Source organism: Xenopus tropicalis, chromosome 7 (assembly GCF_000004195.4).
Source record: "Xenopus tropicalis strain Nigerian chromosome 7, UCB_Xtro_10.0, whole genome shotgun sequence".
NCBI lineage: Eukaryota > Metazoa > Chordata > Amphibia > Anura > Pipidae > Xenopus > Xenopus tropicalis.
Window position 1 is genome coordinate 80,469,252 of NC_030683.2, and position 18,289 is coordinate 80,487,540.

Here is an 18,289-nt window from a genome sequence, read left to right on the forward strand (position 1 = left end):
GCAGTTATTTCAGACAACCAGCCCAGAAGGGGTGAAACCCTGTCAGGAAAAAAAACTCCCCCGCTGCCATCCTCCCCAGAAGTGCCCCCCCTCCTGCCAGCAATACCGTCCTTGCGTCCGGAGAGAGGAAGGGAGCCCCTTGGAGAAGCGATGAAGAGAAGACCGAGCGGAGGAGAATGGCGCGAAAGACAGAGCGCGCGAAAGGGAAGGCGCACACAAAATGGCGCCGCGCTGTGACGTCACGTGGAACGCATGAAGGTTGGCATTGGAACGCATGGCGCTGGAACGCAAGGGAACCGGAGGGCACCTAGGAGAAAAAACGCATCTACTGGCTGGCAAACAGGGCAGGCTAGGAGCTGGCAGAAAATCAGATTGGAGCTGTGAAGATCCTGTCTCCTGAGGACACTAGAAAAAACTGGCTCACTAAGGAAGTGACGGGGGGTATAGTATCAGGGAGGAGGGGCTTCTTCCTCTCTAGTGTCCTGCCTCCTGCTGGTAGATACTATACCCTATGGTCCCTGTGTCCCACAGACACCTGTAAGAGAGAAAAGGACTTTAAACTATGAATGTAAATTAAAAGTTACCTATAGGTCATGTTGATCATTTTTCACTGATAGGTATAAAGACCTCAAGTAACAATTATTTAGAAAAGCAAAACTGACTGTTTTGCCAATTTGACTGTCCCATCTCAGCCTGTCAGTTATAGCTTCTATTGCTTACGGACTTCTGCAGCACAAATATGGCAGCCCCCTTATAGAGGAACTTAGGGTATCAGATAGGCAATGTAAAAGCACTGGACAAATACTTTTAAGGAAAAATCTTAAATAACATACAAAGACATTGTATTAATTAATGGATAATTTCAAGTGAAGCAGAAATAATAAGAAGGTAAATCAAGTTTAAATATTTTATTTTGTAGCAGGCAACAAACAAGGGTAGATATTAAATCTGAAGGGAACCAAGTCAGGAGGAGAATCTTTTGCAGAGATTAATATTTTGTAGGAATAGTCTGCAGACCAGCAGGGGTGATGCTGGCTCTCTTCTTCTCTGGCCATTTAAAAAGACCAAAACAATGAAAATGTGTGTCTCCTTCCAAAGACCTGAGGGACAATCCACATTCATGGTGAGTAGGAAAGGTCCAACAGACAACAGGAAGCTTAAAAAAAAAAATAAATGGAGGAAGTCTTAAAATGTACAATGTGAAAGGGGTTGTTTGGGGGAAAATTCATGTTTTTGGGTCATTTATAAGATTTCGGTCTAGTATGCATTTTTCTCATTGTGTGTGCTGGATTCCAGAACTTTTGCCTCCAGACATGAGAATCTCTGATGAGCCTGCACTCATTAAAAAACAAAACCCAAAAAACCCTTGCGCAATGTTGAGCACCTTTAGCTGCAATCTTGTCTCGTGAAATCTCTAAAGTCCAAATGACTCTCACGCTGCAAAATGAGTTTATCCAAGAGAATGTGATTTCATCACTATGAAAGTAAAGCACAATCTTTCTCAACCACAGTTCTGTCATAAACCCCTTCATCAGACTCCATGCTTCCGCCTGGGCTTAGCACCAAACAAGTGGTAGTTGTATCCATTGGAGCTCCCTGCTTCTCACGTTCTTTCATTAGCTGCTCAGTAAGTTCTACACTTTCATAACGCACCAGCTGCAAACGCAGGAAGCCATCATCATGCTCCTTGTACCTGTGTGGGAAGGAAAAAAAATATACAATGAATTATGGTACGGGGGGGTACGTTGGTTGATGAGAACGGGGAAAAAGCAGAAATTTTGAACTCTTATTTTTCATCTGTCTATACATCTGAGGAGCCAGATAATGAAGGCTTCCCTTTTAATATACCCAGTGCTAGTAATTTAGCTACCGACGCGTGGGTCACTCAGGAGGAAATTCAAAAGAGACTTGAACATGTAAAGGTAAACAAAGGTCCAGGACCGGATGGGATTCATCCCAGGGTATTAAATGAGCTGAGCGCTGTGATTGCCAAGCCTCTTCACATAATTCTTCAGGATTCGTTGAGGTTTGGCATGGTGCCGAGAGACTGGCGGATTGCTAATGTGGTGCCATTATTTAAAAAGGGATCTCGTTCTCAGCCTGAAAACTATAGGCCTGTTAGTCTGACATCAGTAGTAGGAAAGCTTCTGGAAGGGGTAATAAGGGATAGGGTACTTGAATACATTGCAGTTCACAATACTATTAGTTTGTGCCAGCATGGTTTTATGCGTAACAGATCTTGCCAGACTAATTTAGTTGCCTTTTATGAGGAGGTGAGCAGGAACCTTGATGCTGGAATGGCAGTTGATGTCATCTACTTGGACTTTGCTAAAGCTTTTGATACAGTACCTCACAGAAGGTTAATGATCAAATTGAGGAATATTGGCCTAGAACATAATATTTGTAATTGGATAGAGAACTGGCTGAAGGATAGATTACAAAGAGTGGTGGTAAATGGAACATTTTCTAATTGGGCCAGTGTGGTTAGTGGAGTACCGCAGGGGTCAGTCCTTGGTCCTTTGCTTTTTAACTTGTTTATTAATGACCTGGAGGTGGGCATAGACAGTACTGTTTCTATTTTTGCTGATGACACTAAATTGTGCAAAACTATAAGTTCCATGCAGGATGCTGCCGCTTTGCAGAGCGATTTGACAAAATTGGAAAACTGGGCAGCAAACTGGGAAATGAGGTTCAATGTTGACAAGTGCAAAGTTATGCACTTTGGTAGAAATAATATAAACGCAAACTATCTACTGAATGGTAGTGTGTTGGGGGCAACCTTAATGGAGAAGGATCTAGGGGTTTTTGTAGATCACAAGTTGTCCAATTCCAGGCAGTGTCATTCTGTGGCTACTACAGCAAATAAAGTGCTGTCTTGTATAAAAAAGGGCATTGACTCAAGGGATGAGAACATATCTTTGCCTCTTTATAGGTCCCTGGTAAGGCCTCACCTTGAGTATGCAGTGCAGTTTTGGGCTCCAGTCCTTAAGAAGGATATTAATGAGCTGGAGAGAGTGCAGAGACGTGCAACTAAACTGGTAAAGGGGATGGAAGATTTAAGCTATGAGGTGAGACTGTCGAGGTTGGGGTTGTTTTCTCTGGAAAAGAGGCGCTTGCGAGGGGACATGATTACTCTGTACAAGTACATTAGAGGGGATTATAGGCAGTTGGGGGATGTTCTTTTTTCCCATAAAAACAATCAGCGCACCAGAGGTCATCCCTATAGATTAGAGGAACAGAGCTTCCATTTGAAGCAGCGTAGGTGGTTTTTCACGGTGAGGGCAGTGAGGCTGTGGAATGCCCTTCCTAGTGATGTTGTAATGGCAGACTCTGTTAATGCCTTTAAGAGGGGCCTGGATGAGTTTTTGAACAAGCAGAATATCCAAGGCTATTGTGATACTAATATCTACAGTTAGTATTACTGGTTGTATATATATAGTTTATGTATGTGAATGTATAGATTGGTTAGTATAGGTTGTGTGCTGGGTTTACTCGGATGGGTTGAACTTGATGGACACTGGTCTTTTTTCAACCCTATGTAACTATGTAACTATGGTAGGTATATCCACACCAGCAGATGGCTTCAAAGTATTTTAACATTTATTTTTGTAAGCTTACTTATCAAATAAAACTCAATCTATATCACAATCTTTTTAACTACTAAAACCTTGTAGTTAACTCCATAGATTGTTTAGGAAATGCCAGTAGTTTATGTTTGGTATATATTTTGTACAAAGTAATTTCTAGCAAAAAAAAAAAAAAAAAAGCCCACTGTGCCCCTAGGGGTCAATCCTTCCTGTTATCACTTCCCTTTCAAATGAACTTTGCATATACAGTAGCAGTTGCTGGTGAGGTCAGGTAGAGATCACTGTGGAGATCAATTTGGAGTTCCCAAATAATAGTCGACACCCTAAAAGTCTGCTGTATTTTCCCATTTATTTAAAAGGAAAGGGATGACAGGTGGGGATGGATGCATTGACCATCACAGGTCTTCTACTAGTAAGGGAAGCAGAACCATTCTGCTTTCTCTGCTGAGGAAACTTACATTATCATCAAGAGTGAGCCCCCTAGTTGTGAATGATAAAAAATTAACAAATGCTTCACTGAATTTACCAAAAAAGCCGTTTATTTTTTTTTTTTAAAAAAGCAAAATATGCAAATATCCTTTAAAAAAAAAAAAATCACACCAGTCATACTTGTGTACTGAGGGGTTTGTTCCCAGACCTGTAGCAAGTCCCCACAAGTCACTTCTGTACTCACCAATCATATTGCTACATAATATTTGTATTTCTTACATGTGGTTTGTGAAACCAGTGTATTTTTTTTTTTTACTGTAAATAAAAATGTTGACGCTGGTGAAGTCATCATAAATTTTGCATTTGAAACAATGACACATGAAGGACAACAGCAGAAACCGTTGGCCTCTGCAATTCTACAGCCATATACATGGAGAGAAAACGGTCTGAAGTCTAGTTATTGTATTGATTTCCTTTATTAATGGATGTAGCAGGTATTTAGAGCAATGTGGAATATACAATATGCACCAAGGCACTGACAATCAAGAACTTTCTGCACCTAAGTGTCCTATGAAATTATTGTAATAAGCAAAAAAAATGATGTATTATAACAATGTCACAATAGGGATATAAATTGCATGCAGATTATGTTCTATGATTGATGATGATCTATCCTGATTGGTTTATGGGACAGTGACATTGAGCCTCAGAGTATATCTAGAATCCCTGTCACAAAAGCAAGGCAGAAGGAACGGGTAATGTATTAGGGTAGGCGTAGGCAGTTTGACCAAAGGTCTGTTACTAAAAGTCAATGAATATTGGCATACTAACACACACCAAAAGGATACCTTTCATAATGCCCCTTTTGGCACCTATTTGTTTGAACATGTCAGGAAGCATACAAACTTTCCTCTATGAATAAATACCTGAAACGTGGATGCCCCGAGGGCCACTTAAACTGGTGCTTCTTGCGTAGATGAACTGTAAGGTTGTTTCCACGAGTAAAACATTTCTCACAAACATGGCATTTGTATCTAGGCTCACAATCCCCCTACAAAATGTAAGAAAGAGCATAAAAATCAAGCCAAAAATCTGAGCATAAATAAACTAGATAAGCTCTTCATTTTGAGTTTGGACAAATACTGAATCCTCCCTAACAACTTTGGTCAAAAACTGAACAAATACAACCCTAATTGCAAGTTGATGTAATAATTGAATCATCTGAGAGTTGTCCATTAACACTTTTTGGGTGGTTTGATTTTTTTTGGCCATACATGTGAAGATCCTCTCCTTTGGTAAAGTTCCCAAATGAGCGGATCTTTCACTGATATGCCTACTTTGAGGTGGGCAATACTGGGCTGAGCCAATTGTTTGGCCCTTGGGCCAATGATCAGATCATAATTGCCGCAATGCATGTAGTCAGATCAAACCTGCCTAATCCTAGGGGCCAAATGATCAGATAAGCCCACTTTGGCCTAGAAAGTAGGTGGCTAAATCTAGCAAAAAAAAGCAGATCTTAATGTTATGGCCACCCAAGTTGTGTGGCAGTATCAGAATTGATTGACTTAAAGTGGCTATACACAGGCAGATTTAAGATGCCTATTTGTCCCCTTCCACAACTTATCTGCCTATGACTCTTTCAAAGGGTTTTCTAATGAGATTAAATACCACATATGTGTGTTGATGCAGTCCCAGGTCTCACTGCCTGCATGATCAGCTCAATATTGCCCGCCTGATAAATTTCCTGAGGGCAAATCAGTGGGCATATTGGTGTATGGCCAGCTTAACTCATGTGGTTGTATATCAGACTAGTTAGCATGTTCTGCCATGTTCTGAATGCTGTTTATAAGGTTATTTACAGTCTTCTGAGTATGTATACACACACACACACCCCCCTACACTTTGCCCATTTCCCTATGGGCCCAACATAGGAACGTGCACTTATAATTCACATTCACAGTACTGTGCTACACACTCTACCACTATACATTGCCAGCACATTCACCAGCCTCTATTACTGCCACTATATCCCTGCAGTCCACTTCCAGATAAATATGCCAATCCACACTCACCAGCACACCCTGGCCTTTCCACTCTGTTCCACCTGGTGCACAGTATTTAGAGAGACGTCGGCACTCTCCTCCATGATCCAAATAGCACAAAATACCGGCACAACAGGATTTGTTTTAGCGGGATAAACCCTGCTGATTTTAATAGTAGCAAACTATTGCTACTATTAAACTAGCAAACTATTGCTACTATTAAAATCAGCAGGGTTTATCCCGCTAAAACAAATCCTGTTGTGCCGGTATTTTGTGCTATTTGAACTTCCAGATAAACCCTGGTATTGTTTCCAGGAAACTAATGATGTGGGGCACAAAGAAAATGGTGCAATTAATCTATAGGGTGGGCGTGCAAGTTCTGGATATACCCCCCTACTATAATTTCTAAAGATATTGGAAGTAACCTCAGAGTTACGTGATCTATATTAAAGCTTTTATATAGTCACGTAACTTCTTGGTGACCTCTAATATCTTTATAAAATTACAGTAGGGGGTACATTATCCACTATATAATCTACAAATAAGGACAAGTCTCATAATAGACAGATTGCTCTGGAAAACAGTTTTGAATGTAGTAAAAATGGTACGGTATTATAGCTATTAAGCTTTTTCTTTCAAACCACTATTATTTTTATTTTGAAAAACAAAATTATTTGCTTAAATTTTGAGGTACAAATAGTGACATAAGAAAGGAGCAAATTTGCACAAATATTTTATAGAGTTTGCATTTTTTGCATTTCTTTTATACATTAATGATGATTATGAGGCCTATGTTCACTGCAGAAGAAAGAACTTATTGATGTTACAAGTTATGCTATATATCAGTGCAGGATGTCTCACCTCATGAAATTTTCTGTGATGAGCCTTAATGGAGGACATAGAGCGAGCAGTGAAGGTGCACTCCTCGTACTCACAACAGAAAGCTGGCATCTTGCTGTGTGTGTCTTGGTGTCGCCGTAAGTCCACTAGATTTTTACAACTTATTACAGAAATGATATTCAGATGTGGAAAGGCAAGAGTAAAAAGTACAAGTGACAAGAAAAAAGTAAGAAGAAATAGAAAAACACAGGTCAACCAACTGTTCCAAAAAACAAGATTTATATCAGGACAAAAACATTAAACTTAATATTAGGTGGCAGAATTATGATTAAGACAATTATATTTACAGAAATGGGACTACTGCGAGAAAAGTAGCAGACTGTAATGCAATTGTACCTCTGTTTTTTTATGGGTAATGGCCAGCGTTTATCTGCAGGCTGAGAATCCACCCTGTGTGTGCAAATGTCATAACAGGATTCTGGGAAGAAATTCCTTAAGGCTCCTAGAAAAGTCCATTTACATGGGCTTTGTCCCATTTACATGGGTTTATCCTATAGGCTAAAGCTCACCCACTGGGTTTAAAGCAGAAGCCAGGATAATAGCTGATCAGATTTCCAACTACAGACCGGTTTCGCCCTTTTTGGGGCTCATCAGTGTAGCGCAGGGTTTTCTGATCAGCTTAGGTAGAGCCAGGAGTGGGGATACACGAACAAGCTAAAGGGATTGAGGAGACCGCCTCATACAGTGACATCTAGGAAGTGCAAAATGGAAAGTGAAAGGAACTGCCACAGAGGCAGGGCAGGCAATATATTGTCATTAACACATAATGCCAACATATTCTGCAACACTGTACAATAAATGGGTGTATACATTGGACATACAAGAAAACAACCAATAACCAATACAAGAGGTAAAAAAGGCCCTGCCTAGAGGAGTTTACAATCTTAAATAAATGATTGATAATCTGAGATTTTTACATACCAATAACAGGTTTGGATATTTAAAAAAAAAAAAAAAAAAAAACAACAAATGTGTTTCATTTATGATTTGAAAAGGACTTTTATTATACAGCTTTTTATGTCTGAGTGACAGGTCCCCTTTAAGTTATGGCTTTGGATTGAGTGCATGCTTTTTTACCTGTAGATTAAGAATTTATATTGGATAAAAATAAAACTTTGTGTCAAGCAAATAAATGATGTAGAGTCAATGCAACAGCACACATTTCGGCTTTTTTAAATGGTAATTCATTATTTATCCCCCATGACTTGCCCACTAGAAAAAAAACCTGCATAAAATGTACCTCTTAATACTGACCTGTACTCACAATGCTGGCACTTAAATGGACGCTCATCACTGTGCCGGAAGCGGATGTGGGATCGCAGACTGGAGGGAAGCGGGCAGGTCATGTCACACAATGGACACTTGTAATGATTCACTGTTAGGAAGGTTTTCAAAATTACTTCCTTATGGGATTTGGATTGTTCTAAATCTATATTTGTTTATTGTTTCAAATATGATTTTCCCTTTTTAGAATGATATACACACAAAAGCTACACCTGCAAAGTCAGGCTTCAGTGTATTACACAGGTATGGGATCCATTATCCAGAAAGCTCCAAATTATAGGACACGCATCTCCCATAGAATCCATTTTAACTAAATAATTCATCATTATAAAACACAGTTCATTTTTCTCTGTAATAATAAAACAGTAATTTGTATCTTACTTACTAAGATATAATGAACTTTTAATGGAGGCAAAACATTCCTGTTGGGTTTCATTAATGTTAAAATTATTTTTTTTAGTAGATTTAAAAAGTATGGAGATCCAAATGGATTCTTTATCTGGAAAATCCCAGGTTCATTCTGGGTAACAGGTCCCATACCTGTAATATGATTCTGTGTTTCCAACCATGTACATGGTTGGGTTTTTAGGAGTATAGGATACAGCCTAAAATAAAAAATTAGTGGGGGCCCATAACAGCAATGGTATTTATTATTAACCACTATTGCCCTTTTCTGAGGACAAATCAAGGTACCCCCCTGCCCTGAAGCAACTAGATATTTAAGAACTCAAAAACTATTTGGCACACAGCTTTATTAAACACCCAACAGTAGAATTTGGTGTATTTAGTACTTTCTCAACTATATGCACTGCCTGTAATCTCCACAAAAGTATGAACTAGGTTTCACAAGAGTATGTAGGTTTACTAACTGAATGGCAGGTTGCAAAATGCAAAAAACAGGAGCAATCTGCCATGTTTTGCATTTTGCTCCCTGCCTTTCAGGTAGCTGACTTGCCATAGATCTCTGCAGTCCATTTTGGAATGCAGAGACCTGTAGTTGCCCCATGAATATAGCACTGGCGCAAAAAGGGGAGGTACATAGGTGGTAGGAGAGGAGATGCCTAACTTTTAAGACATGGCTGCCTTGAGCTTGCTGACACCGTGCTCTACACCTTGCACCACAAAATTACAGATTTTCTATTATTTCAAAATAAATTAGAAAACTAAGCCTAGCATTTCTTTTACATGCTGTTTGTTTAGCTAATGCTAAATACTAGTCTATATTGCTCCTTTAATGGCTTTCTGTGTAAAGCCCATTTAATAAAAGTAGAGACAGGAGGAAGTGGTCACATGATTCTTAGGATATAAGTATCTCTAAGCATATCATAAAAAAGGTATTTAACTAATATCTAAATAATGTACAGCTGCAAGCCATTTGTTTCAACATAAACAATGGTTTACTATTATTTAAACTTTTTTTGACGTACGCACCATGATTTCGCATGTGGTCCCGTAGAAGACGCTCTGTTGCAAATCTTTTTGAGCAGTGGGAGCACTGGAAACGATGCTCTAGGTTTGTAAAAGGAGAATGAGAATTAGATAGGACAGATGGTGTACAAATCTAAGAGCTGCGTTTACAAGAAAAAAGGCCTGTCGTCATAGGTAACATAGTTACACAGGGTTGAAAAAAGACCAGAGTCCATCAAGTTCAACCCTACCAAGTAAACCCAGCACACATAGGTGTTACGAGGGGGGATGCCCCCTGGAGCGTTCCCTTCAAGCAGGTCAAGAGCAAGTGCATCCTCATAATAATGTTTAACGGGTACCTATCATAGAAAAACTGCTTACTCCACCAGAGCGGTGGGTTAATAGAGCCAACACTTCAGTTGGGAGAAATACTATCTTGGCAGAAAAAATTGTGACTAGTACGCACTATGCTGGCTGCACTGGGTGGAAGCTGGCAGTTTGAATGCAAATAATTAGAGCCTTTGCTCTCCCATTATGTGCATGTGTGAGATCATACACATGTGCATAATGAGCCAACTGGCAGACTCACTTATTATAAGCATGTGTTACCAAATACATGTGAAAAAAAACGGGACACCCCATTAAATATTCAGTTCTCAATTAAGAAATGTTCACATAGCAATGTCTAATCTTGTTTTTATTTATCTCTAGATTTAATTGAATGTAAACAACAAAAATTAACCTTGATTTACTTAAAAGATCTTTTCATTAAACAAAAGAAATCAATACAAATGTGCATTCTGATGAAAAAGTTAGGACACCCTATTCCCTAATAGCTAGTGTTACTCCTTTTGGCTGAAATAACTGTAGTGAGATGCTTCTTGTAGTCATTTACCAGTTTCCTCAGACATTGGTCTGAGGAAAGTTTGCCCCACTCCTCAATGCAGAATTCTTTCAGCTGTGAGATGTTTGAGGGGTTTCTTGCATGTGCAGCTGTTTCAAGTCAAATGGGATTAAATATCTGGGCTTTGACTTGGCCACTCCAGGACTCAATTTCTCATTTTTTAGCCAGTCCTTGGTGGATTTACTGGTATGTTTTGGGTCACTATCGTCTTGCAGGGTCCAGTTCCACTTCAGCTTTAATTTTCTTACAGATTGTCTCATGTTCCTCAAGCACCCTCTGATACACAGTAGAATTCATGGTGGATTCTATGACGGTGAGCTGGCCAGGGCCTGCTGCAGCAAAGCATCCCCAAACCATGACACTTCCACCTCCATGCTTCACAGTTGGTATCAGATTCTTTTACTGGAATGCTGTATTTGGTTTATGCCAAACATGTCCTCTGTTCTGGTGTCCAAATAATAATTACATTTTAGACTCATCTGTCCAAAGAACATTATTCCAGTTGGCAGTTTTTCTTAAAGTCCTCCACTTGTAGACTACTTTCCGGATAGTGGAATGGCTGATTTCAAATTCTTTTGAGATCTTTTTAAATGCCTTACCAGACTTATAAGCTGCTACAGGTATCAGACCCCTTATCCGGAAACCCATTATCCAGAAAGTTCAGAATTATGGAAAGGCCATCTCCCATAGACTCCATTTTAATCAAATAATTCACATTTTTTAAAATGATTTCCTCTTTCTCTGTAATATTAAAACAGTACCTTGTACTTGATCCCAACTAAGATATTATTTAACCTTATTGGAGGCAAAACAATCCTATTAGGTTTAATGTTTAAATTATTTTTTTAATAGACTTAAGGTAGGTAGGCAGAAATTCCAGGTCCCAAAGATTCTGGATAATGGGTCCCATACCTGTACAATCTTCTTTCTGAAGGCCTCAGACAGCTCTTTTGATCTCACCTTGGTGTTCACTCTCACCTCAACAGTCAGGAGCACACCAAACTAAATGTCTGAAGTTTAAATAGGGCAAACCTCCTTCAAAATGCTTAGTAAGGCTCATGTCAGACGAGGCGTAGGGCGGATATTTTTGGCAAGCGGAAAAACGCTTGCCAAAAATTCCGCCCTACGACTTCTACATGTGCCTGCACCCGAATTAATAGAATACGCTCGGGTGCAGGCACATGTAGCAGAAAAACACATAAAAACGTGAGAGTTCAAAAGTCTCGCGTTTTTATGTGTATTTCGGCTACATGTGCCTGCACATATCGAAAAAATATCCGCCCTACGCCTCGTCTGGCATTAGCCCTATGATGTTCTAATCATGTACACTTAACACACCCGTGTGTGATTTGAACCATTTTAAGTGGGACTGCAGCTCCAACTGGCCAAAGGAAAGTCACGATAACGAAGCTTGAATGAATCCGAAACTTTCATACTCGGCACGACAATACGATTTTGTTGCATAATTTTTGACGCACAGTACAAAAAAGTTGCGCAAACTAGAAAAAAAAAAACGGCGAAAATACACAAGGTACGAAAACGTAGAAAAAATACGATCTTTTTGTATTCGGAGGCAATCGTATTTTGATATATGGGCCCCTAAATGTGGGGGTGTCCTGATTTATTCCTCACCAGAAATTGCATTTTTGTAGAAATACATTTACAGAAGATTTTGAAAAGTATTTTCTTCAGTTATATTACTTGAATCTCCCAGTATTGTTAAAATTGAGATATCCATATGTCCAAGAATGTTACAAAAACACACAGGCTTTCATAAGCTCTCCTAATTTTTTTTACATGACTGTATGTCTGTACTATGTCTGTTCCACAGCAGGGAGAGCCACATAACTGAGTGTTTCCTTCTCATTAAATGAATAGAAAAGTAATCTATAACAGGTGATGACATTTTAAACAACATTTACCCCACCTTATATTTTAAAATGTTTACTAGGTTCAGGTTGTGCAATGCTACAGTGGAACAGCAGGGATACAGATGGAACCAGTTAGCTCAGAAATTATTCTAATTTCTGTGAATGTAAAAGTCCCACCTACTTGCACCAGGAATTAACTTTTTCTGGGAGTTTGGGACTCGTCTAAATTATTTTTTTTTTTATCAGGATTCAGATGTAGCCGAATCTAAGTGCCTCATTAAATGGAAGTCATCAGGCTTTAGGTCACGCATTTTAGGAAAATCACATTTTTCCTCTGACCAAGATGGCGATTTGCATATGCAAATTAGGGGTTAGATTCACTGAAATCTCAAAAATAAGCTATATATCCATTACTACAATATTGCAGAATTTCTGAAATATATTTTTTTGCTTCACCGTAAAAATCTCAAATTATCCTGCAAAAATCTATCCCACTTACAAAAAAACTGTTCTCATCAAAGGCAATACAAACCTTCTAATGAGGTTTGCCTTCTGAGATGGTCATAAAATTTGGTGTTGTTGGCGAACATCCCCCCACAGTTGGGACAGGAAACCACTTTCTCCTGAGTATGGCTCCGCAGATGCTCACGCAACTTCCATCGACTTTTACAGGAAAGATCACAGTCTAATAACAGTAAAGCAAAAGTGCACTGGTGACATTTGAATAAAAAAACAATTATATGTCAAAGTTGAGGTTGATCCAGAAAGAAAACTAGCTTGTATCATTTTTCACCTTTCCAGCCACACAGCAACACCCGGTTTTCTTTCCCGGCCACCTCATATTCAGCACTAAGACCATGTGTGTCAACATGTCTGTAATACCACTCTGGATTGTCATAGGAACTCTACAAGACAGCCACAAACATGAAAGTATTATTTCTGCAGGCTTAGCTAAGAATATCACAAAGAAATTGGTCATTTTTGAATGCTTATGTTTTATTGCTAAAAAATAACTAGTCAGTGTTATTTAATTGCAGGCAAGATAAATTATCCTTTGAATACTGAACTTATCCTTACCTCACACTGGTCCCACAAACAAATAAAGCCATCTTGTAGTTCTGGGATTATGTTGCGAGTTTGTGTGTCCAGTTGACAGGGGTTGAGGTCAGGTTGACTCTGAAGGGCCTGAAGGCCAAACTGTTTCAGTTTGGTGTGGTAGCAGTGAAAGTAAACGTGTCGTACAAAATCTGTTCTGTCTGGTGTGAAGAATCCACATCCTAACCAATGGCAACAGTATTCATCTAGAAAAAAGCAACATGACAACAAAGTAAAGGGAACTGATGCATTAATATAACACATTAAAAGAAAAGCACATCTCAGTTTGACACAGAAAAGAGAAGTGCAGGAAGGCATATATGCAAGAGATTAGAGCAGTGTGTACCATGCACAGAATGAAGGACAACAATTCAAAATAAGGGTCTTTTTTAATGTATATTTAACATTTAACACCAAAACATTTCACCAGATTACAAGACTGGCTTAGGTGCAGCTTCCCCTCACATAGCCATAAATATAGTGGAATTACAATTAGATCAGAAGCTTAATTAGGCAACAAGTACAAACTCATGGCCCCGAGTAGCGTGTCTGGATGCCCTGCCTCAAACCTGTAGCTTAAAGGAACAGTAACACCAAAAAATGAAAGTGTATAAAAATAATTAATATATTATTTACTATTGCTCTGCACTGGTAAAAGTTGTGTGTTTTCTTCATAAACACTACTGCAGTTATATAAATACCCTGCTGTGTAGCCATGGGGGCAGCCATTTAAGTTGAAAAAGGGAGAAAAGGCACAGGTTACTAAGCAGATAACAGATAAGTAGCATAGATTCCCATTGTATTCTACACAGTTTATCTGGTATCTTCTTATGTAACCTGTGCCTTTTCTCCTTCTTTCAATTTAAATGGCTGCCCCCATGGCTACACAGCAGCTATTTCTATTAACTATAGTAGACTTTCTGAAGCAAACACGCAACTTTTACCAGTGCAGGGCAACAGTATATTATATTAATTATTTTAAAACATTTTTATTTTTTAGTGTTACTGTTCCTTTAAGGGGAAATCCACACCAGCAATCAGAAAGGATTGCACACTACATCAGTTTAACTGTTATTCCATATATTCATACAGCTTTGTCTTATGTGTTTGTACAGTCCAGTACGACAGATATACTTTCAACTGATCATACCGATCCATTGTCACTTGGTAAAATTAATTACTGTACACTCTAATAATAAGAAATAAGTTAATTTAAATGGTTAATAAAAAATAAAATACATCAGAATATGATCTAATGCAGTGCTGTCCAATGCATTACATATAGTGGGAAAGCTGTAACTCATACAGCATGTCGGAAGGCCGATTTTAAGATGATGTCATATAGTGAAGTCTATGGATCCTCTGTACAGACTGAAGCCAATAAAATGTATTTGAAGGGCCACATCCACCTTGTGGGCCTCCAGTTGGATAACCCTGATCGAATGCATTCAGTAAAATGGTTAATTATGCAAATCGTTATTATACTCTTTAAATTACAGTTTGCCATGAAAGTCACATTCTAAAAAAAATAGATATATTTATTACCATATCTTACCAAGTTTCTCTATCACCACAACTTCCCTGAAGTTAATAACGAGCGTCTAGAAGAGAAATCTTTTTAACTTCTCTCTTTTGTAGAGTGCCCTCTGATCCCATTTTTAGGGTGATGGCACATTGGGAGATTTGCCACCGTGGTTAAATCTGCACTACTCTGGGCAACAAATTTCCTAAAAATCCTTTTCCAGTGGGAAACCATATAAGTTGCTTTGGCTTTCCGAGGTTGCCTCTCAAGGAAACGTTAGGTGATTTTGGAAATCAACGCACGGGTATGTTTTCCTACCAAGGATTTAGATTGTTATCAGTGGGAATGTATTTCTGGGAGATATGTTTCCCTTGGTATTGCAGATTTAACCACAGGTGATAAATCTCCCTGTGTGGGAGGGGAATTGAATCTTACACCTTTGGGAAATTATTTAGAGGACCCATAGTTCTATCACCTGAAACCTGTGGGCCCCATGAGTTTGCCAGCAGGTCAGATTGGTTCGGGTTGAAATTTGAAAAGCTGTTGTGGGTTTGGTTTGGGTGTGGGTCAGACTGCGGAAGTACACTTCTCCTCTGCTCCCAAAGCTTTCGTCTTGGAACCAACAGCATGCACAGAAGTAGCATACAGAGTGGGAGAACATAAGTAAAGGTTGGGTGTGGGTCCTACAATCTCAGCAGGTTAGGTCAGGTGTGGATTACTGTTTGTGGGTTACAGTCATGTGTTGTTGAGTTTTTTTTTGAGCCCACATATCACTAATGTCCCCACCTCTCTTGAACGTGACTCAAGCTTGAATGGGAGGTCCTCATCATTCCAAACAACTGACCCTCTACCAGTCCCACACCAGAAAGAGCTTTTGCTGGATTGTATTAAGCATTGTGTTGGGCATTTTGATCACTGCTACAAAAATCCCCTAACTCAGCAGTCCCCAACCTTTCTGACCCGTTAGCCTCATTTAAATGTAAAAAGAGTTTGGGAGCGCCACAAGCATTCAAAAAGTTTCTGGGGTGCCAGATATGATTTATTTGGTAGCCCCTATGTTGACTGGCAGCCTATAGAAGTCTCTGTTTGGCAGTACACCTGGTTTTAAGCAACAAAAACATGACCCCAAGTCAGGAATTTAAAAATAATTGCCTGCTTTGTGCCACTGGGGGTAACATCCAAGGGGTTGGTAAGCAACATGTTGCTAGTGAGCCACTGGTTAGGGATCACTGCCCTAACTACTGACATCAGATGGAAGTGCAGTAACAGGTCTAATTGTGTGACTAAACAATATGCATTGTGGGGTGAGCAGTTTGAATGTACTATATGGATAAAGCTGACTCAATTTGACACATGCAAATGTCTAAATCCTAGGATGAGTAAAATACAGCCCTCCAGGTTTTGCCGATATACATATTCCAAAATTCAGTCACAACCTTCATCTACTGTGGATTCAAATATATAAATAGCTATAGGTATAAAAGAGTTTCTCATATAGTTCTCATGCCTTTTGAGACACATTTGGTTTGTACATTTAGCTTTCCTGTCCATAACAGTGACAGGTGCCTTACCAACCTCCATCTTTCTGTAGAACAGTGATCCCCAACCAGTGGTTTCGTGAGCAACATGTTGCTCCCCAACCCCTTGGCTGTTGCTCCCAGTGGCTGCAAATAATTTGCCATTTTTGTATTTCTGGCTTGGGGGCAAGTTTTGGTTGCATAAAACCCAGTGTAAAGCCAAACGGAGCCTTCTGTAGGCTGCCAGTCCGCATAGGGGCTACCAAATAGCCAATTATAGCTCTTATTTGCATCCACAGGAACTTTTTTCATGCTTGTGTTGCTCCCCAACACTTTTTCCATTTGAATGTGGCTCACGGGTATAAAAGGTTGGGGATCCCTGCTATAGAACATTAGACTCAGACCTAAATGACATGATCAAACCAGAGCCCATAACATCTTAGGTAGCGATGGCTGCACACTGCAGTATGATAAGGAAGACTCACCTTCACAGTCCACGGCTTCCTCCCTTGCCTCATGCTGGTGCTGTCGGAGATGCTCTGACACATGGGTGCAGAAGTCTTCCATCCTGGACGATACATGAGTGCAAGAGCCCCACTCACACTGCAAGACCAGGCTTACATTGCGCTTGGCACTTTTATCTGCCATCCTATATCACAGGCAGGGCCGCCATTGGGGGGACAGGAGGGACAGCCGTCCCGACCCGGTGCGTTCTCGGTCTTAAAGGGGACGGGGGTCCGGCTGTGCTGCACTTGCTTGGATTTCCGGGCGCCCTGCTATCAGCGAGCTGCAGACTCCGGGGGGGAACAGCGGGTGCTAGAGTCCCAGTATGCTCTTTCCCTTACACAACTTTCATATTGCCAAGCAGTCCCACTTTTCCTAACTCAGCCTGCAATCCAGGAACGCTATACTTACAGGTCTAGCAACACTGTTAAATGCAGGCTTCCAGACTCCTGTCTTTCAGAAAATCCCGACGCAACAAATCTCATCACGCGAGACTGGCGTAACAACCAGACAGTGCGCCCTGACGCGCCACGTAGCGTCACAACCAGACAGTGCGTCCTGACGCATCACATCAAAGGCTGCTGCTTTTGTCAGCTCAGTCATATAATTAAAAGTCATACGTGTTCGTTTCTCTCTATGCCCTCCAACACCTCAGGTCCCGACTTCCATAGAAGTCATTTACAGTTGCTGCTCAGAATTCCGACTTGTGCCAGTAGCTTAAGGTTCACGGGGAACTAAAACTTTTTGTCATCAATCCATTCTACTGCCGAACTTAATAAACTACTGTGTATGACAAAGGCTGTTGCATTGAGAAACACATTAACCTTGCAAGGCTGGCGCTTATTCTTACAAGGAGTACTTACAGGCCCACCAGTGACAGGAAAAATAAAGTATTAAATAAAAAGTAACCTAGACTACTATGAGTGACATTTTCCACACGGATAACAAACCCCCAAAGTGAAGAATTGGGCTCACTGGACTTTTTAAGCCCTCCCCCCCTTTCCTTTGTCTTCTCTGTCTTCCAACCTCAACTCACCAGCGTTGACAGGGCAAGCGGGTTGTATGTTATAACTAGCGGTTTCATCAGCGCTTTTAAAGTACGTATTTACCAATGAGAAGACTCTGGTAGACCAGAAATCTACCGAGGGAGACAAAAGTAGGCAGTTTCGGTTGTCTCGCCCACAAGCAGCATGGTCACAGCCTTTGAGCAACTTTTGAAAACGATTT

At 40.0% G+C, this 18,289-nt stretch overlaps 1 protein-coding gene across 2 annotated transcripts; it reads right to left on the bottom strand.

Annotated features, from left to right (window-relative positions):
• Positions 1-893: 893 nt before the first annotated feature.
• Positions 894-17,598, bottom strand: hinfp (histone H4 transcription factor). Of its 2 annotated transcripts, NM_001011095.1 has the most exon segments (9): positions 894-1,693; positions 4,943-5,067; positions 6,920-7,058; positions 8,213-8,333; positions 9,674-9,751; positions 12,957-13,109; positions 13,218-13,329; positions 13,502-13,725; positions 17,044-17,533. In NM_001011095.1, coding segments are annotated over 9 exon segments (1,332 nt in total). In that variant the 5' UTR covers positions 17,207-17,533; the 3' UTR covers positions 894-1,476.
• Positions 17,599-18,289: the final 691 nt, after the last annotated feature.

Bases quoted from the DNA above. Each gene is read 5' to 3' on its own strand.
- hinfp (XM_012966495.3), bottom strand. From the start codon at position 17,206: ATGGCAGATAAAAGTGCCAAGCGCAATGTAAGCCTGGTCTTGCAGTGT. The intron at 13,726-17,043 runs GTGAGTCTTCCT...GCTTTTTTCTAG, and splicing joins GGAAGCCGTGGACTGTGAAG to ATGAATACTGTTGCCATTGG. The intron at 5,068-6,919 runs GTGAGACATCCT...TACATTTTGTAG, and splicing joins ATCACAGAAAATTTCATGAG to GGGGATTGTGAGCCTAGATA.